The sequence below is a fragment of the Phycodurus eques genome, chromosome 15 (assembly GCF_024500275.1).
Source record: "Phycodurus eques isolate BA_2022a chromosome 15, UOR_Pequ_1.1, whole genome shotgun sequence".
Lineage (NCBI taxonomy): Eukaryota > Metazoa > Chordata > Actinopteri > Syngnathiformes > Syngnathidae > Phycodurus > Phycodurus eques.
The window spans coordinates 15,800,179-15,826,236 of NC_084539.1; the positions used below are offsets into that span (position 1 = coordinate 15,800,179).

Consider the following 26,058-nt stretch of genomic DNA (forward strand, 5'->3'; position numbering starts at 1 on the left):
AGAGCTGGATGAAGTGGCTGGGGAGAGGGAAGTCTGGGCGTCCCTGCTAAAGCTACTGCCCCCACGACCCGACCCGGATAAGCGGTCGAAAATGAATGGATGGATGGATAATTGGTTCCGAAGAGGAAGGCCTGTCTGTCTCTGCCACTCTTAATATTCATAATCTAACAGAGACTGATGTGGGAAAACAAAGAAGGTTCAAGCAGAAAATCTGTTTTGGAAACACTTATCCTTAAGAAACATTTACTGGTAGTTTTTTTTTTTAAATGTTAAATATTACAAAACGCGACTGCAGTTTATGTGCACATGCACTGAAATTGCCTGGTCAAATTCAAAACTGCAATAATCATGTACAAAGCAAGAGATAATTCCCTTCTGGGCAATTTAAAAAAAATATATTTGTGACAGGGAGGGGTGCAATGAGTTCCATCCATCCATCAATTTTCCTCCGCTCAGCCGAGGCCGGGTCACGGGGCAGCAGCTTAAGCAGCAAAACCCAGACTACGGCATACATTGTTTACGTCTGGCAAATAATTGTCAATAATGGTAACACTTAGAAAATCAACTGAAGAAATGTAACATTGGGGTAGGGCTATCTAACTTCTTCCTACTCCTTTTTGAACATTCATTCACATTCTTTAAAAAAAGAAATTGTTCCATAATCTAATTTTATATTGGCGTTTGAAATTACATTCAATCATGTCAATATACAACCAAGAAAAAAAAAACAACACCAGTACAACACATGACCATTCCTTTTAACTTTATTCATGTTGCAACTAACAATAAGGGTTATATTACACACAGGGACATTGAGCTAGTGTCTTGCCATACATGACAACATGAAAATGCCTTGCTGGAAGTTCAGCAGAAAGCCTTTTCTTTGGAAAAACAAACATTACATGGTATGGTACTGTTCCCTCCGCACACTCAGATCCATAAATACAATGACAGCAATAACTTAATTTACAATTCCTAGAGGTGATACTGAACACGAAAAAAAAAATGATGACATTCGGGCATATTTTTACACACAGACTGCTCGCAGAAGAGTGTAAACCTCGACTATGGTTACACTTCATTTTAGCTTCATGGGAATGCTTTCAACAGCAGCCATGATGATGGCAGCCAGTCAACACGCTGCTCAAGGACATACAACAGAAAACAATACATGCCCTCTGCCCCGACCATAAAGTTTTCTCAATGCACACACAATGCTTAATGATTAATGGTGATCCCTAAATGATAATAACAGTTGGGATGGCCAGTGCCCAGTAGCAATGACTGTAGGAGGACTATTTATTTATAAAAAAAAAAAAAAAAAAAAAAGTGACAGATGTCCCACAGGTGCTCGCTGCTGTATACTGCCTGAGCAGGACGAGAGCCAGGATGAGCCTATATTAGGAATGTACAACTCAACCATTTGACACGTGCTCACAGCTGAGAAAAGAATACAGATATATTTTTGTATGACAAAAAGGCCTTAAAGCAAATATAGGATATTTAAAAAGGGGGTAAAAGCTCTTTCATTTTACTCTACTAGTGCTACTATACTGGATCTCTTTGTAAACTATCTTTAGCTTTATGAAACATGGACATCTTAATAACTTAAAAAAAAAGAGAAGGAAAATACAGTGAAGAAAGTAGTACTGGGCCCCACAACGGGTTACCAGAGTACGAAGGAGCATCAAGGCCACACTGGGGACGGGGCTGGGGTGGGGGAGTTAGCTGATAAGTTTTCAGAATAAAGCTGCAATGTTAGTACAAATTTAGTTATTAAGTTATGCATTTATTTTATATCAGAAAAAGTTACAGGAAGTATATTACGTCCAAAAAGCTAATACTGAGCAAAAAAAGTCATAATGCCAGGAGAATGAAGTCACGATATTTCAAGGAAAAAAAAAAAAGTAACCTTATGAGAATGAAATTGTAATGTTGAAGGAATAAAGTTGTATTAAACAATTTATTTATTTCTTTTTTTACAAGAATGAAGTAATTCTAACCAAACGGCATCTTTCTGAGACTGGCAATAATTTCATAGCGTGTTATAGCAAAATGTTAAAATTGCTCATCATATTCCTACTTTATACTTGTGATATGGAGAAAAAAAAAAAAAAAGCAGATCTACGATACTAGCGAAATGGGTATAAACTATTCTTGCAATATTACAATTTGATTGCAATAAATATTACTTTTTTATTTGTACAACTTTATTCTTGCAATTTTCAATTTCATTCTCATTTGTTTTTTAGGGGGGTGGCCTTACTCCTTCGTAACCAGAGGAACCCTTTTCAGTGGATCTTTTTATTTCATAGGGAAAAGTGATATTGTGTAATTAATAGTTATCATCTTTGTTTTTCCTCCACAGTCGTCAGTCATAAATCTCAAACAAGCCTCTTCACACATGCGAGCATGCACACGATACTGTACACCTTTGAACACAGGCAACACACAGACATTGACCATCTCCACTGGCCCACAACTGAGGAGAATTATTAAAAGGAATTTGTTTGGGATTCAGAGTTATATCTCAAGCTCAATAATACAAAATAATAATTCAGACCAAATATTTAACAATATCACTCCAAATCAACACATTTCAAAATCAAGACAGAATCGTCACCTACTGACTACTCTGAAGCAAAACACTTTTTTTTTGTTTTTGTTTTTTAAAACCCTCCTCACCGTAAAGCTTTTTTTTTTCTTCCATATTTTCTTAAAGAAAATGTTATCTGGGTTCACAGCATCCCTCTGTTAATGAACACTCTCACACCTAACACAGTCAACTATGATACAACTGCACTCAATGTATGGCAGTAGAAATAGAAATGAGCTAATCAGTCAAGGTATATTAAAACAAACAAAATACTTGACATGTAGCATGTTCCACTCTGTACAGTACTCCAACAGTGCAAAAACATTCAGGCGTGTGCCGCCGAGCAGCCCAACATTCAGACTGATGTTGACGCGCCTTCTCCCCTGTCTTATACATTCGCATTTTGATTATACTTGCGTAACACCGGCATGATTGACAAGATACAATGCTGCAAGGACGAAATATGGAACCAAGCGAGGGGATGTTTAAGGACTGCACACAAGACAAATATCGTCAGGTAAGCGGGGCAACGTTAGCGCAATTATAATCAGAGATGCTAACAGTGCCTCTTCCGCCATTTTGGACCCGCTCGATGCGATGTTGGAAAGCAAAACATCTGCTGCACCAGTTGCAGCCTTCCTTATTAAAAACGAGTCCATAAAGTGTCAAATCAAACTACTTACAGTGGAGCTAAAATCAAACATATTATAAAAAGCCTTTTAGTCATCATGGCAGAAAGTCTTCTCCAGTTGTAGCAATGTTATGTACACTGTAGCAAGCAAGTAACTAACTAGTTTGAAACAAACACAAAAGAAGTGGTATCATGTGAACACACATATGATGAGAATGATACTTGACTACTTCCAGCTTTCTTCAACATGTCTACTGTACCTCCATGTAGGCGTAGAAGTCATACTGTACCTCCATAAAAATGAACCATGAAGGCTTGTTAAGTTCTCCACTGCATGTAGACTGGTCCAGCTTCAAAATGTATGTCATGGTGAGTACTGCGTGTGGATCTATATACAGGTATGACTACTTGGCCATAACTGCTTCTGCATGTTGCCCCAAATGGGGCTGGGGTGGGGAAATCTTAAATTGGTCACACGGTCTCTCACATAAGTCAGAATGCAGCAAGGTGCATCACGTCCACCATCAGTTCCGGGTTTAGTGAAAGAGACGTTGTTGTCTGAAGCTCGAGATGTAACTTTTGGGGGTATTGTGAAAGCGATGTATGACGAGACGTGAGGCGATGAAGTTCGTCGGTAATGAGCCGACGGGTGACATCATGTGGGGGCTCTCAAACACAGAGCCCAGACTGCAAGGCTGTGAGGCGCCGCTCGATACATTCTTTACCTGCAGAGAGAGAGAGAGAGAGAGAGAGAGAGAGAGAGAGAGAGAGAGAGAGAGAGAGAGAGAGAGAGAGAGAGAGAGAGAGGAGAAAGGAGGGACAAGGATGAGCTGTGATGAAGGGACGGGGTGACTATTTTGGACTGACATCTGACTTACATTTGCTAACACTGAGAATGTCTTCCTGTTCAGTAAGAAGCATCGTGAGGCCCTCCAGCAGCAGGAGAGCTTTGTGGTAGCGATGGATGGATGCCTCCCCCTGGTGGAACATCTCATCTAGAGCAGCAGACTGAACCTAATGTCACAATGCTCACATTCAGTTCCCTGTATGTTTTGTCCATCATCCATCCGTTTTCTATATAAATCACTTCATTAGGGCCACAGGTGAGCTGGAGCCTATCCCAGCTGACTTTGTGTGAGACACGGGGCTACTCCCTGGACTAGTCTGTTTACAATTGCATAAAATGACCAGATATCTGGTCTACACATCTGCCTGACCGTTGAGAGGCTCGGAGTTTAAATCTCGGCTGGGGCCTTCCTGATTAGAGATTGCATGTTCTCTCCTTGCTTGGGTATGTTTTCTCCGAGCACTTCAAGTTCAAGTTAGTTAATCAATCTCCTCCAGAGAGGAATTTCGCATGAATGACATAAATGGGAAACCTCAACGACACCCCCACCTAATACAAAATACATCAATTTGAAAGACAGTGGCGGATTAGATACAGACCAACACTGGATGCCTCTGCCCATGCCTTGCCAAACATAAACTCTATACCATCTACAAATAGTCCATCACAGCATCCCCACAAGTATTCCCCTCACATCATCAAACCATGCCGTCATAATTTCTCAATACAGAAACCTCAGACTCATTTATGGCTGTGAAGGAGTTTGACTGATACTGGAACAAAATAATGTTTGTAACAATTGAGCCCACACAGGGGAAGCCCATGTCTCCTTCCAGAGTTCAGAAGAACAAATTCAGAGTTTAGCACATGAGCCTTAATTGATAAAATGGCATTTGCCTGCTGGATAGTCACCTGCTTAAAAAAGATCCTGTGGATTATGGGGGAGCATTATTCCCAGTTTTACCTGCCGTTCTAACCAAACTGGAAAGCTCACTTCTCGGTTGAACTGTTTAATTGCCAAACTAGCTGGTGATACCGTACAGAATAGACTCAATTGTCGCGCTGTAAAAAAAAAAGTAAAATAAATAAATAACAATTTTTTTTTAAAATCACCATTATATTTTTATACACTCCAAATACTCTGCGCCTAAGGAGAAAGTGAAGACGCTGGTGGATTCCAGTACACACATAAGCCACCTGTGTCCGCAGACCCAGGTCATTGTCAATATGTACTCCTAAGTACTTGCTCTAGGATCAAATAGCATCTCTACAGTTTTTAGGCTTCCTCCCACATTCCCAAAAAATACATTTTAGGTTCACTGAAGACTCTTAAGTTATCCATAAATTGTCCATTATTTGTCTATTCTGCCTCTCACCAAAAGTCAGTTGGAATAGGCTCTGGCTCACATGCAACTCTAATGAGGAAAAGACATGGATGGTTCCGACAACACCAGTTCGGGTCAGCTCCACTTGGTTTGGTTTGGGGCTGTCCGCTTTCACTTTAATATCGTAAAAGGCACCGTGCTGCTTCACAAACGACAACAATAGAGGAGAATTAGGGTCTGCTATATTTGCTTTGTGGCAAAATGATACCCATTGAATTCAAGAGGAGACAGAGGGCATAAATTACTGCAGTGTACCGCGGTAAAGCACAGCAAAAGGGTGTTTATTTTTGTCATTTCTAGCTGTGAGTCCTCAAAACATTTGTGATATCGGTGAGCGACGAGAGCCTGATATCAACTAGTCACTAATCAATTTTTCGGCTTCAGGAGGAGGCAGAGCAACTTGCATCCACAGATGAGTGCGATGAATAAAATGAGTCTTTAATTAATTAAATTGTCTTCGATTTCTGAATACACAGCTTTGGTAAGTGAGGTAGGACCAATAAAAGGGGGAATAAAAAAAGGCTCAAGTAGGATTTAAGCAACGTTTTGACCCACACTATCAAAAGGAGAGCGGGAATTACTACACCGCACACGAAGAGGTCCGTGATTATTATGCCCACTATGCAGCGGTGGGCAAAGAACAAACTCGTTTGGCCAAGATGTGACAATGTTACCTGGCTGTCCCAGCGGCAGGCATACTGAGTGAGAGGATTTTGTTTTCGCTGACTGGAAACACAACACCATAGAGGGTAATCCACACCAATGCTCTTGTGTTCTAACGTGTATGTATGTTCTGAGTAAATTGGGTGACTGAGCTGTCCATTGCAGCTGAATATAGATTGCAAAGTATTCCCTCCTAGAGTGACATTAAAAAAAAAATTATAATACTGTACTGTGTAAAAAAAGACATCAAAAGTGACTAATGAAAGTCAATTCAACTTTCAAGACAGTGCCAACTTAAAAAAAAATCTGAAGTTGTGCAACCACTAATAGATACTGTGCAGTGCAAAAGGTTCGGTGTGCCATCATTTGGGATGCTATGGACTCTCTACTTGAATACTATTCAGAACTTTTAACAGTGAAAATTAACAAAACAACAACAATTATAAATTTGACAGAAAGGTCTTATTGTCTGCGTTACCATCTGCACGGTGTGACTGAAGAGCAGTCTTTCAGCCGTAATGGAGGTGATTTTGTCCATTAGTCTGTGTTTCTTGGAAAAGAAGCGCTCCAGTCGTGTGCTGAGTGAGCGGCACGATGCCACACTGGACTTGTACAAGTCATTCAGCCTCCTCACAACTGTGAATGACAGATAATTTGATTTAGGTGCTGCTAATTTGGGCCAATAATCACATGGAGGTCTTCCGAGATCCATATCAACATACCTTGTTTGACTGTAGACGACGGGTAAAGTTTGCCCTGTTTCACTCGCTCCATGGCCATTTGTATGGCAATAGACAAGAGTTCTGCAGTCTTAAGGTACAGAACCAGTTGTTCGGCATGGCTGGTAAGACAGTAACAGACACAAGTTTGAATATCACCATGATCATTAAACATGCATTCACTTAAGCGCATACATTGGAAAATCAAAGTGCACACAATCCATTGTCCAAATTGTTCATATTTCCGATAATTTGTCTTCTTTTATTGATTGCATTTGTCAATTTTTTTTTTTCGCTTTTTTTTTTTTTTTTTTAAATTCATTTGTCAATTTACTCTTGACTTAGCCATACTGTAAAGAGCAGCGTCAAGAGAGATAAAAGTACCACATTCATACCGGTGGATCTAAAAGATTTTGAATATCATAGAGAAGGTTCATTTATTTCAGTAATTCAATTAAAAAATTGAAACTCACCAATTCTTTAAACACAGGAAACTACATTTCAGAAGCGTATTGCTACCCAATTCCTATTTATTATTATTATTTTTTTAAAAAGCATTTTCTTTGTTCCTGAAGGCTGTATTCTAATTTCTTGGGCTGGTGAATTTTGAGTTTTTGTTCATAGTCATCCAAATTATAAACATAAAAATTAAAAACATATTTAAAAATATGAAATCATGAAATATTTCACTCTGTGTGTAGTGAGTCTATGAGTTCAACTTTTGAATTGAACTACTGAAATAAATCTATGCTTCCACCATATTAAAATTTATCGAGATGCACCTGTCTATCCACAGAGCCGTTACGTTCCACTGTAAAATGAAAAAATTTAAAGGTCACTAAGACACAATTAGACAATAATAACCTTATATGTAACAATGTCAAGTGATTTGGTCTTCCAACCTTGTGATTTGAGATATGCATAGATTTGTGTGTGCCTACTGAGATAGGAATTTAACATCAATTCGACTGGTTTAAGACAAAATGGAACTTGAGCTGAACAACTTGCGGTGGTGGTGCGGGGGTTACAGTAAAAAATTTCAGGCAGCAAACCACAATGAATGCTCATTTGAACATTGTGAAACATCCTTTTTGTCTCTAAGGTTAAATTTCAATTACTATTAATAAGCATTGAACCCTCAGAACAACAGTTTTACCTCCAACAAAAGAGGTGAAGAGCGTGGATGATGTGGCCTTACCTCCACTCTCGACTCAGTGAGCTTATCTGATCAGCCACAAGGCTCTGCTGCTGCAAGAAGTGGGGGTGAGCAACATCAACCGGAACCCCCATCAATGTGATGCCGCGGGCCCCGGCCACCTCCATTAGACAGCAAGCGAAATCCAGCGTGAAGCGCAGGCTCTGCACGGTGTCTGTGTGCTCCTGCTGCACTCCCACACAGACAGTAAAGACACGCACACACACGCGCACGCACGCACACACAGGAGGGCAAAGGAGGTGAGCACTTTAAACTGTGGACACAGGGTGCCATTTACGTAGATTGTGGACTGACCACTGCATCAAGTTCACTCTTATCATTCAGTGACCCCCTTCTGTTCTGTTCTTACTCTAGCTGTACACACTTACATTTTTGTTTGGAACTGATCTAAAGTTGCACAGGACCGAAGAGGCTCCCTTTTTCTGCCCCTCTTCTGAGTTCTGTAATAAAGCATTTATCTCACCTCCATCAGGGTCTCTTCAGGCAGCTCGGGGGCCTCGAAGGTTATACGACCGCCCATGTTGGCTGTGATGGGATCAAAAAAATTGTAACGAGGGCTGGAAGATGCCTCAAAGCCGTCCCCGTAGGTAGCTGTCTGGGGATAGCGGCTGGTGAAGGAGCCTGCAGGACTGACTGACGCAAACGAGCCTGCAGAGGGAAGCCGTAGAGATAGAGCGAGTTAGAACTGCTATTCACCAAGAACATTTACCACAACAACAACAAAAAATCTCGCATTTTTCCATTAAGTCACAGAACAGTTTCAAGTTACACTATTCAAACTATTATGTAAGGATGCTGCTGCTCTTTAGCAAAATCTAATTTATTTTGTATTTTCAAATATTTATCAACATACTTCTGTACATTCAAAGCAAGACAAAATATACTGTAAAAATATGTACAGTATATAATTCTTGATCATTGCGATATTTTGACAAAAGCATGTCTAAGACATTGAAAAGACACCTCGGAACCAATTTAAATTATTAAATTCTCTTTAGTATCACGTTAATATTAACAATGGCCGACAGTACGAATTGTTAAGATGTTACTTAAAACACTTTGTTAATTTACGTTGGACCACATCTTGGAGAAAATATTCCCCCCCATTATTTCCTATGGAGATGTTTTTTTTAAATATGAACAAATTCAAGGTCAGTCCAGGATGAAAAATCACACTGTGTTCAACCTTAAAGGTTCCACTGTACATATTTCCTTCATTTGACTTAATCCAAGTCAAATGTCAGTTGAATTGATAACGCACATGTCCATGATATTTAATTACATATAACTTCCACATATGGGATAACGATAAAAGCTATGCTATATGCTATGCTGATTGCACAAAACCTGGGCTGCAAAATGAGTCAACAGTCTAGAAGCCACAGAGAGGGGATGCATGTCCCTCACATTCATTCCACATATTTCAGAGTTGGTGTTACCTGAGTATTTCCTCTGTCTGAAGGCCTGAGGCGGGGTGCCGCTACTGGGAGGGGAGCCGATGGTGAAGACCACCTGTGCTGGGCTGCACGACCCCGGTGCAGGACATAGGACGCCAGCTGAGGGCCCTAGAGAACATAATTTTAAAGTGGTGGCGTGACCCCAGAAAGTTCCACTCTTGAAGCTTAATCAAAAAGGATTATCATAGAGCTCTGAAAGACATACCTGCTATGTCTATAGCTTTTTCACAGGCCAGGTTTTCTGTGCTGCCTCGGTCACTCACTGGGCCACCTGTTCCAAAGGCTGCCATCAGCAGCATGTCGGACAGGAGGCCGGCGCTCTGAGATCTGTAACACACAACATCCCAGCTTTTACACTTGAGTACTGAAATTACTTTTATTGATCACACTATCTTTTTTGCATAGTTTTACAAATTCATTTAAGGACTGTTCAGTAAAAAAGCTCCCTGTTACACAAAACACGTAGTTTACCTGTTCTGCAAGTGTATAAATAAATTAAGTGTCTCATAACATGTTAAGCTTTATTGGCGATAAAGATGTTATGTAATTGCCTTACCTATGTTATGTTATAACACGGAATTTACACAAGTGTAAAAAGATTTTAAACAATAAATTGTAAAATAAAACAATAGAAAGTCCACCAAAAGTGACAGAAAAAGCAAAATGCAAAGAGATAATCCAATGACTCTTACTGAACTGAGCTCTCGTGAGGTACACTGACATCTTCTTGCCTTGCGTGTGTGACATAAAAATTCAAGTTTAGAGCACCAATTTTCTTGGAAATCTGGACAAATTTGACGCACTCGCTTTTAGACGGCACCACTATAGTTTATTTTTGGCTAATCGTGCAAGAATGAAAAATGAAGGCACCGTTTTCCTCTCAGTAGCAGAATCATACTTTAATAATTAAGGGCACCAATTGCAATTCCAGCTCTCACCTTCCAAATCCCCTGGTATCATCATTCATCCTGTGGATGCAGTGTGAAGGCTGAGGGCATGATGTGGGCGCTGGCTGTCCAGCGTCTCTGGGCTCGATTTGCACAGTCCTGCTGTTGGGAGAGCCCACGACCAATCCCTGCTGTGTCAGGAAGTTGACAAGGTTTGGAGAGCTGGGGGGTTTGGGGAATTCAAATGGAGGCATAGTCTGCAACAAAAGAGGCATGAGAGAGCTTTGTTCAAACAGCTACTATTTACATGGTGTGAACCTTAAAAGAACATGCACACAAAAATGACTCACCCTCGAGGGAGAGCCCAGGATGGTGGGCAGTGGGCTTCTCTGCATCAGCTCACTGAGGCGTGGGGAAGAGTGCAGCGGGCGAACAGTCATCAGGCCTGCCGTGGGGACCACCACCGGATCTGAGTGCTGTTTTCGGATCTTTTGTCTGCCACCACCAGCGGTACACTCCAAGAGACAGGGGGCGCTGTGCAGCCGTGTCCCCAATCCTGTGGCGACGGGGGAGTGTTTCTGAGCAGTTGGCCTGGATTCAGCATGCTGAGCCCCTGCAAGTGTGTGTGTGTGTGTGGGGGGGAGAAAGTAAGAAGATTTCTAGTAATGAACATTTGGCAGTATAACACAATAACATATCATTCAGGACAAATAAAGCACTCTACAATTTCCATCTAGATAGGGTGTCCACAGTGAGGCAGTAGACAACTGGCAGCAGGAGGGAGACTGTGTATAACATTTGTTCATATCATCAAATAATGACTGAGAAATAATTATATTTGCTTAATTAAATGTGAAAAAACGGCATAACATAACATAAATTTCATACAGCCTCACACACTGTCTGCAGTGAATGCTGGCAGATAACCATTTCCAGTACCTATATCTACGACCTATTAATCTACTCCGAATTGAGTGTGATAATCTACTATTTTAAAGCTCAACAATGAGGGAATCAATTCATTATAAAACTGAAAAAAAATATTTTTGATAGAATTACACTGTTGATAAAGTAGTACACAATATTAAGATGTTCAATTCTCTGAATTATTTTAATGATGATACTTCTTTGTGAATATTTTGTACTCATTAGGTATTTTATTGCTTCCTACATAGCGACAGGAAAAAAACATCTTTGAGTGAGCTCCTCAGTCACTATAAAAAAAAATAATAATGGGCAGGGAACACTTACCTGCAGTTAGACTGTAAAAAAGACAAGCAGGTGATTCTCAGAAGGCAATAAATCATGCTTTAATCGTCTATTCAGGGAGTAGTTAAGGTGAAGGAAGGCTGTCTATTAGAACATTAAAAGCCTCTCGGGTTACCCACCTTGAGGGGAAAGTTGAAATGGTCTTGCTCCTCCCAGTGAGAGCCTTCGGGTGGTGGCCACTGTTCCGTAAGGTGGAGACGGCCCAGTCCTCGCAAAGCCCAACGGACTTCCACTGCAGCAACGATGTACCGGAGTGGACAGCCTAATGATGTCAAGTTCAGTTAAGTTAAAACCTGTGGAGGTTTTGTACAGTGCATGCTCGGGGATACACACCGGGGCGAGCCCTCTTGTTTGGTTGTATAAATCTGCTGCTCCAAACGCTGGTAGTTGTGCACCTGAGTGGGAACTGGGATGGGCAGGGAGTGACTGTGGTTACCCCCGGGGCCAGCATAGTTACTCCCTGAGGACTCACTGGGCCTGCCAGGAAGATTTATATTACAAATTTAAAAAAAAAACAAAAAAAAAACATGAGATACTGGGAAATGTCACAATTTCATCAAAACGTCAGCGATGCCATCCTTTGTTTTTTTTGTTTTGTTTTTTTTACACCGCTTATCCTGTTCAGGGCCACAGAAAACTGGAGCCTATTCCAGCTGACTTCTGGGGGGGAAAAAAGGCAAGACTACACCTTTGACTGGTCGCGACTAAGTCACAAGGCACTTCTAGAGACACACCACCTTTCAGAGTTAAATTTTTACGGGGGGATTGAGCCCACGGAGCCTGAATGTGGTCATAAATCAAGTTAACTGTGACACCGTCACGGATTAGAGTAGATAACATTCGGATATTGAGATTTACAAACACAAAATCTTCATAAATAAAAAACTACAAACACAAAATTACAATGTGATTCAAATAAAAATGCACCGAAAAAACACCAGGCTGACAGTTATCAGTCCATTGTCTGCGTAGCACAAATACCACATTGTGCAATCAACATGAGACTTCATTAAATATAGAAAATAATTAAGGTTTTAACTTTAGATTTTTTTTAATTTATTTTTTTAAGTTTCATGCCTACAGACCATGACACTGTCAAAACAACCACTGTTCACACATATCTACAAAAACAACCCAAAACACTGAAATATGCATGCTGGGCTATTAGTTGGTGATGGTACTTTGTTTTCTGTCTCATTCAAAACCTTCTATGGAAATTACCAGTGGTTTAGAGATTGATGCATGCAAGTACTGAGACGCCATTTTGTAGACAACCACAAACGTTACAACAACACTGTGTTCCGTCCATTGGTTTAGTTGTGACATACTCACACAATTCCACACTGAGCACTTAATCACGCATACTCGTTTGTCGGTGTTGTTGATAATGTCACTGGTTTTCGGCTTAAACAGTCTTGTGTAAACTGCACATTGGGATGCATATCTACCCATGACAAAATACATTATTAATAACAAAGCTACAAACTATAAAGTTACCATTTTAAAGGCACTCCTTTGGCATGATTAACTTTGTAACATCTAATATTTCAGGATCAATTTGCAGCCTAATTTTCACAGCTTAATTGAATTCTAAATAATGCAATGACTTTACTCAATAGAAAATTCAACTCTGTGCTGTTGTTACCTGACACGACTGGGGGAGCCACTATAGGAGGGCGAGTGTGGTGGCGATTTGGCTTGGACACACAAACCGGCAGAAGTCAGGAGAGAGCTTGACAGACAAGATGAGAGGAAAAATATTTACTATGCGAAAGAGATTATGGTACTTCATGAACATTCCACTTCGATGTCTTTATTGTTTATCAAGACAAATCACAAGCTTCTTCTTACCCGCTGTTCATTAGACTGTCCTGCAGCATTTTACTCTCACTCGTCAGCTCAGCTGCTGCAGGAAATAACCCATTTATATGTAATCTTATACTTGTATTATCTGTTATTGGGACAATTCATCTGGTGGGGTGGGTGGGGGTGGGGACACCCAAATGGAAAACTAGTGTCTTGCACTCGCTTACTGTTGAAGTGAGCAGGCACAATGACAAAGTCGTCTGTGTCACAGGAGGAGGAGTTTTTGCTGCTGCCGCCTCCTCCGGATGAATCCTTGAGGAGAAACCCAGTGGCCTCCTGGGTAGGGGAGGCCAGCGCTTTGGCACGCAAATGTTGCGCATCACCAAGAGACTGCTGCAGAGGCAGGAAAGTAGTGAACAAAATTGAACGGACGACAACACAACAATGGAGTGAGACAATACAACAATAGAGCGAAAATGCAAATAAGAGGGAGGATTAATTAGGTGTGGACCTGGGTGGCCTCTTGGCACCACAAAGACCTTTGTTAATTATTTATACACAGATGGGGTGAAACATTGAAGATTTGATAAACACAAACCGGTGGAGAGGCCAGGTGCGAGGTGGAGGAGCTGCTGCAAGAGCTGGCTGAGCCGGAACTTGGAAAGCATGTCATGGTTACCGTTGGAGTTGCTGGGAGGAAAAACAGGCACATTTAATAAGAGAACTGTTTTCCATTTTTACTTTACTGTGACGAGCTTTTCTCTAGCAAGTATTCAACCATCACAACATTAAAATAGCACCACATCTGTTTAGAGAAAATTGTAACTTACTCTTTTTTATGGACGAGCTGGTGGCTTCCAAGAAAGGATGAGAAAAAAACTCATCTGTAGACAAAACAGGTTATCAGATTAATGTTGTGCTGTATTTGTTAATTGTATATTTTATGATTTTGTCTTTAATGTGCCTTATTTGTACTGTGACTGTTGTAACAAAGCAGTTGCCTGCTGCAGGATCAATGAAGTATCATTAAACGCCTTGTTTAAATAAGAGCAAAAACCCACCACATACAAATACATAGCCAACTGTAACGTAATATTTGAGTCTCAGCCAACGGATTCTTGTGGTGGTGCATGCGAAAGCAGGCAAGTGACAGTGAGTTCAGCAAAACCTCTACAAAATGTTCTGCCCAAAGTTATGGCCACCTGGAGAACCTACTCTTGTTTACTTTCCACCACTGTGTGTTGTAGTTATACACAGTATTGCAATATATTAGCTCTCGTCACTGTTGCCCAACCAGACCTACTGTTTTCCTGTTCTCATTTGACTTCTTCCTTATGCGGGCAGTTTTGCGTCAAGACTTCCACTCACCAAACTCCATGCGGTCCTTGTGATTGCGCTGCAGCAGGCCCCGTAAGAGATGCCTCAAATGGCTGGAAGTCTCTCTGGGAATGCTGCAAAAAGACAACACCATAACCATTATCTGTGCTATGGAGGAGTTTAAAGGACTTCGATCGCCAAATAATGGAAACATGCAACACATGCAGTGAAATCTACAGTCAGTATCGTCTTGATGTTTTTAGTTATATACAGTATTTCGCCTCAAAACTCAACCTTAATTTATAAAAAAAAAATGTTTTATTTCTGACAACTTTTATAACTTATCTACAAAAGAACAATAATATGGTAATCTCACTGCAACTACTTACTTGGGGCTGAGGTTCTTGTTTTTCTCATAAAACATTCTAAGATCCTGGGGGCTGCTGGCCTAAAGGTGACAGAAAGGCCAATAAGTTTCAGGACTGTTTTCATTCAAAGACTTTTTAATACATTTCAGTATGATGTCAGAGAGGTGAAGACGGAGACGATGAGAGAGAAAAAGAGCAGGTACGAGACACGCTATAAATCCATTGCGATAGAGCCTGAGAAAAATCAGTTTCCAGGAAAATGTTTGGAATTAGTTTGGAGATATGATTCTCAATAGACCACCTAACCAGCAACAAGGATATTTTACCACTTATTGAGCTGACATTTCATTACCTTCAAAGTTGACATGTCAAACGTGTTAGCAAAACAGAGCTTCAGCTACCAACATTATCATTCATCTGGTGTTGTGCATGTGCTCCCTGAAGTCTAACATTTTGCTCTGGTTTTCAGCTCACTAATAACTTTAGTGTGCGTGTGATTTTCAGTTATTTTTACTCAAGCCTAAAATGATGTGGTGTGGTGTTTTACCACAATAGTCTTTTGTGTACCTGGAAAGGAGCCTTCCCAGTCAGACACTGGAACACGATGGTCCCGATGCTCCACAAGTCAGCCTTGGCATCATAGTTTTGGGACATAATGACCTCAGGTGCCTTGCGAGGGAAGAGGGAAAGAATAGTTTGGATCAATATTTTTATGGCGTTCCAAAATGATGACTAATGAGGTGATTTTTACGACAATTAACTTTTTTTTTTTTTTTAACTAGGCTCTGGCACATTCTAATCAGGTCACGGCAGAAAACATTGTCCAAAGTTAAACAAAATTAAATTCAGATGGAGTGATGCTGATAATAATACTTTTCAACTGCTTGTGTTGTGCTTGTGTTCATGTGTCCTCATTACCATGTACATAGGTGACCCGCAAAGAGTTGCTGCCATCATGTTGTTCTGAAGGTACCTGGCAAAACCAAAGTCCGCTGTGGAAAGAGTTTAGGGGATAAGAAACAGATTTAATTAGTGAGTTGCTGAGTAGTCAGTAGTATTTCAGTTATTTTTTTTAAATATATTTTACAACTTCTTGTACATTGTTTGCATGTCAGACCAATTATCGGCTGGGCCAATTGTCTGTGCCCTATTTGGCAATTTGACGCATATCGCCATCAGCTTTTTTTTAACTTACCAATTTTAATGCAGGTGTTGTTGGAGTGGGATTTCCGTCCTTGCGGGTAAGAGAGCAGAATGTTCTGGGGTTTGAGGTCCCGATGGATGATGCCTTTAGCCTGCAGGACCCTCATGGCACCCGCAATCTGCTGCAAGAAAACGCGGATCGTGTCTTCGCTCAGCGTGCCTTTTGCTGTGGAGACAACAATGTGCTTTTGTCAATCTTATTATAAAACAACAAAAACACCCTCTCATGTTACTAGCATCTAGAGGCGTTTAAAACACTTCACTTACAGTGTAGGTAGTCGGCAAGGTCACCGCCGTTACAGTACTGCAATGTGAAGCGAAAGAACAGAATTAGGAGGAACGGCCATCACCACCAAGCAGTAGAATTCAGCTTGGCACACATCGAAATAATGGGTCTACTCCGTACTCTTTTTGGCACCCCTTTAACATTGGGGTACAAACTGCAGTGGTGCAGTAATTAAAAGGGCAAAGCTAGACCTAGCAGTGCAATGATTGGCCAACACTAAGTCATTAATTCCACAAAACAATAATGATAAATTGACATACTTTGCATTTTATCAAACAAAGCTTTTCTTGTCATAAAAAGTCACATTGCAAGAAGAACAAAGTAATGTGTTGTGTCCAAATTGTACAGTGAAGAGATGAACTGAAGCTGAACTGAACTGTTCTTGATGGTGACGTGTAACCATGGTGATTAAGTGTCTCTGAGGCTACGAAAGAGCATCAGCGGATCAGGACATTGATTTCCTGAAGAGGAAAATGCAATTCTAGACGAGTCGCCTTGCTTCTATTCGCAGCATTAGTATGACTGAACACAGGAAATTGTGTCCTCCATATAACTTTGTACGGCCCCAAAATAGCCTAAATGTTCGGCTCAGATGTCCCTTGTCATTGCGACTGAGGAAGTTGTTTTGGTCATGAAAGACGAAATTCCACAAGCAATAGCAGCAAGCAATTTAAAAAGCAATATAATCAAGATGCGGGGGTATAAAAGTACTGCAATAATCAACTTTGAAGCCTACTTATTTTGGTGTTCTTCATGAGCCTTCTTTTAGTTAGAACACAATCAGCTGGATTGTGCAGAATGCAGCCGCGTGTGGGTGCTGCCCCCCTTGATGCCTGAGGACAGGCCTAATTTTAGCTCAAATGCTGACACAGCACAGAGCAAACAAAAGCCAAAGGCCGCGGCAGGCTTACCTCCATCACTAGGTACACTGAGCTTGCAGTTTCCTAAAGGGGGAGGGGATAAGAGTCGGGGGATGGGAGGAAAAAGAAAACATGTCAGAGACAGACAAAGATAGGAACAGGTGGTTCGTCAGCTGACAGATTGTCTAAATGGCTAAGTGATTCACAACACTCTGCATGATTGAGATTAAAACAGTTTGTTTGTTTTTTTTGGCAAAGTGGGGAGATACACATACACTGATGCGTACACTTGGAATTGAAACATAATGGGATTTTTGCAAAATTAATAATGGGACAAAAAGGCACCAGGTGGCTCCTCCGAGAGAAGAGTGCGTAAATAGGTAGCAATCACTTTTAAGTGTGTGCAACTAACTAAGATAATATGGTTTATCTTAGTTGTTTGTTTTAACTTCTATTTTGAAATCTTGAAAACATTTCATAATATTCAATTGAGCTGTAGAGGTTAAGGAACACATTAATGAAGGAAGAAAGTTTTGAAATGATGTTGGTCAGGGGTGTGCAGACCTTTTATATCCACTATAAGACTAAATGACTGCAGCCCTCATAGCACCAGCTATGTGTGAAAGAACGTGGGGCCTCTGTAAAAACAAACCCTTATCACAAGGCAACAGATGACTGTGGTCTAGAAGTGTCACGCTCCTGGGATCCCTTTTTTCCTTCCTTTTTTAAAATTATCTCGCACAATCACAGTTGTTGTTATTTACGTGAACGATGGCATCAACTCCTGAGAAACTGAAAATACTCGCTTTGTGTTAAAAAAAAACAACAAACGTTTATTCTGTCTTCCACTACGCCTTTGCACTTTTCTAATCTGACTGGTATCAAGAATGCCCACGTTCACTGGTACCTGCCTTCAGTGCGCCCACAAATACTATAAGAGCCGTTGAGCATTTGGAATATAATCATTTTGTCACTTGTGTAGCTAAAAGTTGCAGTTCTACAAACCCTGCAAAATACAACCACTATAAGAAAAACATTAAATTAGTATCTTTCTGACAATGTCAATCAAAACTGAGCATCATTATCTTTGTAAAGACATGCTCTTTAGATTTTGCCAGTGTACCTAATGTTGTGGCTGGTGTGTTTATGGTGCTATGGAAAACTACATGGCAGCAAATTGGACAGCAACTTTCAACCATTACAATTTCCTCCTCACACGATTCCAATTCTTTTAGTGCCTATTTTTTTTAACTGTAGATTTAAGTGAATTTCCAGTGTTTACATTTACTGAGCACCTGAATTGATCTGCATGCACACAAGCCCAAAATGCTCTTACACAACTCCACAAGGGTCAACATCAGGGAGCAACAAAATAGAATATTACATAGTTAATTGGCCTGGACTGACTCTTACCCTGCTAAGGTGTAAATAATGCTGCAACATGACACGCTAAATACATTCTGCATGTTTACTTTGCAGTTACAATGGAAGATATCCATTTAATGTGAGATTTTCATCTTTATTTGAAAGAGACCTGATTGAAGAATATCCAGTTTTGTGCGTTTTATTTTTCTCTTTATGCTGCCATGACCGATATGCAAATTGTGAAAACCACATGATGTAATTGTTTCACTTGAAGCACCCAACTTAAGAAGAATGATTCATCTTCTGGGATGTTTGAAAAATGAATGTGTCAGTCAGTGGTCATGACCTTCCCGATCCCGAATTTGCATGATGACCACTGGTCAAAAAAGGTCAAGAATAAGCAATAAAACAAGTCTCCTGCTACTACTAATAGCATTTGAACAAGCCAGACAAGTAAAATAACTTAGAATGTCTTATGAGTAAACTAGACTTTACGTCGATCTGATCGGTGTGATCGGTATCGGCTGATAATTATCATTTTATTCTGATCGGCTGATCGGCTTTCATGTCATAATTGACCGATCCGATCATTGACATCATCGATCAACTCTGCACAAGACATTTAACTCTGTGTCGCCGTTTGCGTATGAATCCAAAAGCTAGTTTATTTTTAGTCTTGTCACGTGTCTTGTGGCGCAGTACTCTAACTGTCTGACGGCCAATAAAGTTTTTTGCAATCTTGTCAGTGATAAAACAAGTCGTTTTGCGGTGTCTCAGACAAACAACACGCAAGTTATTTGCAGTCTGTCCACAACTGAAGTACGTCGTGGGGAACGTCATCTAAATGGTTCAACAAGAAATTTGATCGGGCACCTGAAGAATGAACACAAGGAGGAGCATGCCGCGTTCAAGTAATGCAGCGTGGGGGGCGGGGGGAGCCAAATAGATGCAAACTCTGAACAGCACCCGTCCATATAGCCGGGGACAGTGAGAAAGTTAGAGTAAGCATGTCATTAACAGTATTTATTAAAGTAATTTAATTGCAATAAAGTAATTCAATTACAGTAAGTTAGCACCCATTATTTCTGTCATGTTGTAATGTTGATTTGACCTAAACTTATGTCAGTGGCCAATCCTTGAATGCCCCATAGAGGTCATTGATGTTTTAACTTTAGTCTAAAATGCTAGAGAATAATTTTGAGCTGGGATGGGCTCCAGCACACCGAGACCCTAGTGAGGATAAGCGGTACAAAAAATGGATGGATCGATACAGTACTCAGTATACAGTACACAAGTATATACAAAAAATGAACAAGTCATAAAGTACACAAGTATATACAATGAATGAACAAGTCAGGTAAATGGACACATTGCTCCATCTTGTGATCGGATCGGTGATCGGTTATCGTTTTTTTAAACTTGCTGATCGGTGATCGACCCCAAAAATCCTGATTGTGTAAAGCCTAATATAAAAAGCTATAGCGCACACAAGAGCAGCTTTGTATGTTTCTAAGAAGGCTGACAAACTGTAATGCAGTGTAACAGCATCAACATTCCTGCTCTACTTGCGTCATTATAACAAAGGGTTAAAAAAAAGTCATGTGTTCCTCTCAACAGATCTCATACATGATAAGATTCAGTTTAAAATCAAGTCTTGACAGATGAACATTGACAGTTAAAGACCCGCCCGGTGTGTTCAAAAAGGCCAACACATGCGCAAACTGAGATGCGTGGCAGGTCGTCCTGACAATGTGTCAAGTGTGTGTGTGTGTGTGTGTGTGTGCGTGTGTGTGCGCGCGTGTGTGTGCGCGTGTGTGTGCGTGTGTCTAGGCCATAGTGAATGTCAATGTGGGTTTCTAGGCTGCAGGCACCCGTGACTGTTGATTCCTAAGCACTACCTCTCTGTAGGTCTAAGACCTTAATACTGTTATTTTAAATAGGAACATGTACACATTAACACTAAGCATATTTAGGCCTCCAAAAACATCACACATTTCTGTGAACTATCACAACATTGATCAAGCGAACCATGCGGGGAGACACACTGTAAACAATGTCTGAGTTAGACATGGTGCAAACCCGGAAGTGAAACATTCTTAAACAAAAGACAGTGTCTTGCTGCAACATCTCATTTAAAAAAAACAGAGAAAACCAGAAATTGTTGCGTTGCATGAGGGGAAAAATGGGTCATGTGGCACCGACATGGCCAACAGCCCATCTGCTCAGTGTGGTGAGCACAATCTGACGGCAAAATGGCACACCATGCGGCGACGTAATTATGTGTGTAAACAGCAAGCAAGCATATTATAACATACCTGAAAGTCCAGTAAAGCAACAATGTTTTCATGCTTGAGTTCCTGCAAAAACGAGGGACTTTTAGTTGATTTTTACTTGAATGCATGCTTAGTTTGACTTTTACGGCCAACTGAACTCTCCATTTAGTTCATCTTCACTAAATCATCTCTATTCTGGAGAAAGTAACTATGAAAAGAATAATAATAGGCTGCAAATGTACTGAAGGACACATTCATCCAAATGTTTGCAATTTGGGATGAAACAAAACATATAAAAACTTCTGACACAATGAATATGATCTTTATAATTAAGGATGTTCAATACCCCTTTTTACCAGTACGAGTCTTCACTCTTGAGTCCTCACTGATACCACTACTGCTCATGAGAACATAAAATTTAAATTAGCACAATGACAGATAATTGTGAACAAAGATCTTTCTTTCTTTCTCTTCTAAGCTTTTTGCCACCTTTCCTTAACCTTTGTTGGAAAATGTCACGGGGCCAAGGAGACATGAAAAGGAGCTTCCTCTCGAACATTGGAACGGATACCACTGTTTCAAATTCATTCGGCTCCACTTTTCCTAACTGATATTATTGCGCGACGGCAAGTATGACTAAAGTTAAGTCTGTAGCTTACAGATTTTAACTGCAAAATATTTACTCAATAATAAAATAAAATGTCTGTCTTTTATCACAAGATGTGAGCACAGCGCAACCAAAGATGACAATATTGGATATTTAGGCTTCATTCGGTTTACAAAATATTTGCTTACTGATCAAATATTTTTTTAATTATTCACAGATTCCACCCATGTGTGTTTTTGTATTTTTCTGTACTATTTTCTTTATTAAAATAAAAGTTGTATTTAATTATTTTAAAGTCTTTAGCTTGAGACTCTCGAGCGTCTTTGTGTGGTCTGGAATCGTCAATGGCCTGTTGCTTTATATATTGCTGCCATAGGTTGCTCGGGAGTAACCTATGCTAAAGGTGGCTTAAAGGTGGCTAAAGGTGTCTTAAAGGTCCCATTGAGGAACCTTACCTAAGCATTCTGTAGAATTCGAACGACCTTTCCTCCAAGTACTTCCGGGTCATTTCGCTCCGATCGGAAAGGTCTTATGCAAAAAACGTGAATCCGAAGAGGCCCAATGATTCGCTTGTCTCTCAAATGGCTGAAGTGGAGCGACACAACTGGTGAGGAGGACTTACTCGACGTTAGATTTTTTTTTGCCTTAAGTATCAGAGACTGGTATTGACGAGTACGTGATACCTGGAAATGAGGTGGGTAGCTGCTCGATAACGATCCCTGGTATTAGTACTCTACCAATCCTATTTATAATAGTGTCTAAACTACTAAAGGTGGAATCTCACCTTGAGTATTTTGATCTCCTTTCCCAGCAGTGTCTGAGATTTGGCCAGATTCTTCTTGTTGATACATTTTACTGCCACCTCCCAATCATGTTTCTGACAGAAGAAAATGCACACAAATGTAAAGATTGTAATTCCCTCAGAATTTTTTGAGGAAAGGTAAGAAATGCGAAGATAGACATGAATCTACGACTACAACAATATCATGAAAGCACCGCCAGAATATACTAGATTTCATCAAATAGTGACAAGGAGTTGAACGGGCTAGTCGACTAGTTGACTTTACCACTGTGCAATGATGATTATAGTGTAACGTCGGCTAATCAGCTATTGCGTGTTTTGGCCTAAACAACAAGGATGCCTCACTGAAATCAACAAGGGGTCAGTCAGCGCAGCAAACTAGGAGTGCCTCAAGAATGTGGAAATATCTTTCACCACTCTTTCCTCCCTGTTAACTTATTCCTACTTGGAGTAATGCATGCGTCTGCAGCAACATTAGTCAGTGTGGAAAAATTATCTGTGCGTAGCTTCTCGGCAGGGATTTTGCTTCGATGATGTATTTATTGATTTATTTTAAAATCAGATTATTCAAGTTATCGATTAATCGCTGCACCCCTACTATGGTGTTAAAAGACAAATTGTGGGGAACGGTGGTAGACATTCGCGAAGAATTGAACAGAGAGGTGCATGGCATCTGTAAAGCTGAGGTTTATCAGAATCAGAATCAGAATCATCTTTATTTGCCAAGTATGTCCAAAACACACAAGGAATTTGTCTCCGGTAGTTGGAGCCGCTCTAGTACAACAGACAGTCAATTTACAGAACATTTACAGAATTATGGTGGAGTTTAAAAGAAAAGGTATTGGAAACGGGGGAGCTAATAGTACGGAGTTGGACAGAGGGCTTTCAGAATGATTTACTCTTTGTTGGACAGAAAAAATAAAAATAAAAAAAAAATTGACAGATGGCAGAACACCATTTTGAATATTTTAGAATGAATATGATGGTGTAATATACATTTGATCTTGATTGTTTTGTTATTCAAATATTTAAATTACAGTTCTGAGGATTGGGGTTCAATCCCCGGCCCCGCCTGTGTGGAGTTTGCATGTTCTCCCCGTGCCTGCGTGGCTTTTCTCCGGGCACTCCGGGTTCCTCCCACATCCCCAAAACATGCATGCTAGGTTAATTGACAACTCTAAATTGCCCGAATGTGTGTGTGAATGTGAGTGTGAATGGTTGTTTGTTTGTATGTGCCCTGCGATTGGCAACCAGTTTAGGGTGTGCCCCGCCTCCTGCCCGCTGATAGCTTGGATAGGCTCCAGCATGCCTGCGACCCTAGTGAGGAGAAGCGGCTCTGAAAATGGATGAATGGATAATTGACAGATTCATTGATTGAAATAATTGTTAGTTGCAACCCTAAATCACATTTGAATAGTTTATATTTTCACCTAATTCCTGAAAATCATAAAACCTAATCCTCAAAACGTATATTCAATCATATCTCCACGACGTTGAGCACTTTTTTTGTTTATTTTTAGTGTTGCTTGGCTATCCCAGAAGCCAAAAGGCATTTTTCAGCGGGTGCGTCCTGCACATGTTATGACAACAAGGCCCGCCTTGCAAACTATAATTAAGATTTTTTGTTTTGTTTTTTTAACACAGTCACAATGTTTTGGGAGATTAGTCACACTCTCTGTTACAAACAGTTAAAACTGCTTGCGACCCCCCCCCCCCCCCCTCTCCTCCCGTACTGGGGGTTTTGAGAGGGGGGGCTCCAAGTGAAAGTTGGTCTCGACCACATTACATAATCGCCAGTGCCAAGTGGAACAGACCTGAGTGTTTTCTAGCTAATCTTTACAGCACTTCCCGTGTTCTGATGCAATGTCCTTGTGATAGGCAGTGAAACACAAAAGTGTAGCAGCGAGTACAGTAACGTGCAGAGTTCAAACAGCAACAACGGACAAACCTGTTGTGATGCTGTTATGATGAGTTATCATTTTTAATCGCTGCACTTAAAAAAAAATAACAGGCCTCTTAAAACATCCTGCATTAAGGTTACGCCTAGCTTCACAAAGGTTTCTTGATCATAATACCGGTTTGTGTCTTAATAATAATAATAATAATAATAGTAATAGTAATCTTGATCAGTTGGAGAACATGTTTCAACATGTTTTACAACCGTCACGCAAGCTAACAGCAACAAACGTCTAAAATGAGGCAAATGTGTGAACACCTTAAGCGTCTGGCTGACGTTATATCACATTTCAAATGATGTCAGTCACTAGATTTTTGTGTTGTTGGTGATTGTGTACAATGTTAAAAGAACATCCTGTTCGGTAAGCTAGGCCTCTTAAGGTCGCCCCGCGAAAACAAACGAGAAATGGCTGCCACAAGGCACTACATACGACAATTGCTCGTTTTCCTGTTAGAATAACACACGAATGCTATTGCAAATATTATAGAAAGGTAATATACAAGTTTAAAAGGCGTCACTGTCGGGAAAAGCAGCACTCACCTCTCGGTTTCTGCCTTTAAAGACGACCGCAAATGCGCCATGTCCTATCAGGTCCTTCCGACTGAACTCGAATCTACCCACCGTCTCCATGATGCACCTCAGTCGGCTTCAGCACTATTTGGACCGGGGCAGAGAACCGGGGGGCCTGCGGACAGCCTTCTTGCTAGCAAGCTCGCCTCTCTCCTCGGTCAAGCGGGGGCAGCGGCGGGGACAGTCACCCCGTCTTTCACTCGCCACGAGCTGCCGTCCACACAACAAACGACCCTCCTCGCTCATGTTCGCTCGTTTACGGAGTTTCACTCCCGACGAGGCCGAGGGAATACTTCCATGTCGGGACACCGAGCTCCTCCGCGTCCGGCTCGCCGAGCAGGCCCGGGAGCCTGCTCTTCTTCTTCTTGTTGTTGTTGGTCCAGCTGTCGCCGATGACGTGCCACCTTAAAAGCAGCTCGCGCTGCGTTTTGTTTATATACAGGAGCTCCTCGCCTCTGTTGTCGACAGCGTCAAAACGATCCACATCCCCAACCCCGAACAAAACAACAACAAAAACCTCACAAATAGGATGTGGAATGTGTAGCTAACGCGTAAATCTACTCCATCATTTCTTTATAATAAAAGCGGAGTCGCTCCAAAGTCCCGAGCAGGATCGATGCTTTCAACAAAGCAGACGCTGTCGTCGGGGCACTCACGCGCATGCGCACAGCAAGTACAGCTGGAGCTTTGACGTCACAAGAGTTCTCAGTAGTCGAGTGGCAGTCCACGATGTCATTATCTATATAAAACAAAGAAAAAAAGAAATTGTATCATGGGATATGATGTAAGGAACTAAACATATTAGTTTATACAAGTGCATTTAAAAAAAATTTTTTTTTAGGTTTTGACATGTTCCCATAGCTTTGTTAATGTTGTGAACTGAGTCACAAAAAATGTGAAATTAGCTAATGTGAACAACTGGGGGTGGGGGGGAATAAAAAAAAAAAAAAAAAAAAAACACTGTATGCGTTTTT

General features: G+C 40.8%; 1 protein-coding gene across 2 annotated transcripts; it reads right to left on the reverse strand.

Annotated features, from left to right (window-relative positions):
* Positions 1-746: 746 nt before the first annotated feature.
* Positions 747-25,739, reverse strand: ulk1b (unc-51 like autophagy activating kinase 1). 2 transcript variants are annotated; one of them, XM_061697693.1, is made up of 27 exons: positions 25,055-25,739; positions 22,540-22,632; positions 21,191-21,232; positions 17,562-17,594; positions 16,632-16,668; positions 16,357-16,530; positions 16,080-16,153; positions 15,729-15,830; positions 15,183-15,241; positions 14,845-14,927; positions 14,307-14,360; positions 14,075-14,166; positions 13,704-13,869; positions 13,522-13,573; positions 13,316-13,402; positions 12,004-12,147; positions 11,790-11,932; positions 10,752-11,014; positions 10,453-10,658; positions 9,720-9,841; positions 9,497-9,622; positions 8,521-8,705; positions 8,040-8,224; positions 6,845-6,963; positions 6,601-6,758; positions 4,106-4,241; positions 747-3,952 (listed from the first exon to the last, which is right to left on the reverse strand). In XM_061697693.1, exons 1-27 carry the CDS (start codon positions 25,142-25,144, stop codon positions 3,897-3,899), a joined length of 3,081 nt encoding a protein of 1,026 aa, XP_061553677.1. In that variant the 5' UTR covers positions 25,145-25,739; the 3' UTR covers positions 747-3,896. The 2 variants fall into 2 exon arrangements, with proteins under 2 accessions (XP_061553677.1, XP_061553676.1); XM_061697692.1 differs by having other exon boundaries at positions 13,522-13,576.
* Between the last annotated feature and the right edge of the window lie 319 nt (positions 25,740-26,058).

Bases quoted from the DNA above. Each gene is read 5' to 3' on its own strand.
- ulk1b (XM_061697692.1), bottom strand. From the start codon at position 25,144: ATGGAGACGGTGGGTAGATTCGAGTTCAGTCGGAAGGACCTGATAGGA. The intron at 11,015-11,789 runs GTGGGTAACCCG...ACACACTTGCAG, and splicing joins ATTTCAACTTTCCCCTCAAG to GGGCTCAGCATGCTGAATCC. The intron at 6,759-6,844 runs GTATGTTGATAT...TGTCATTCACAG, and splicing joins GTCGTCTACAGTCAAACAAG to TTGTGAGGAGGCTGAATGAC.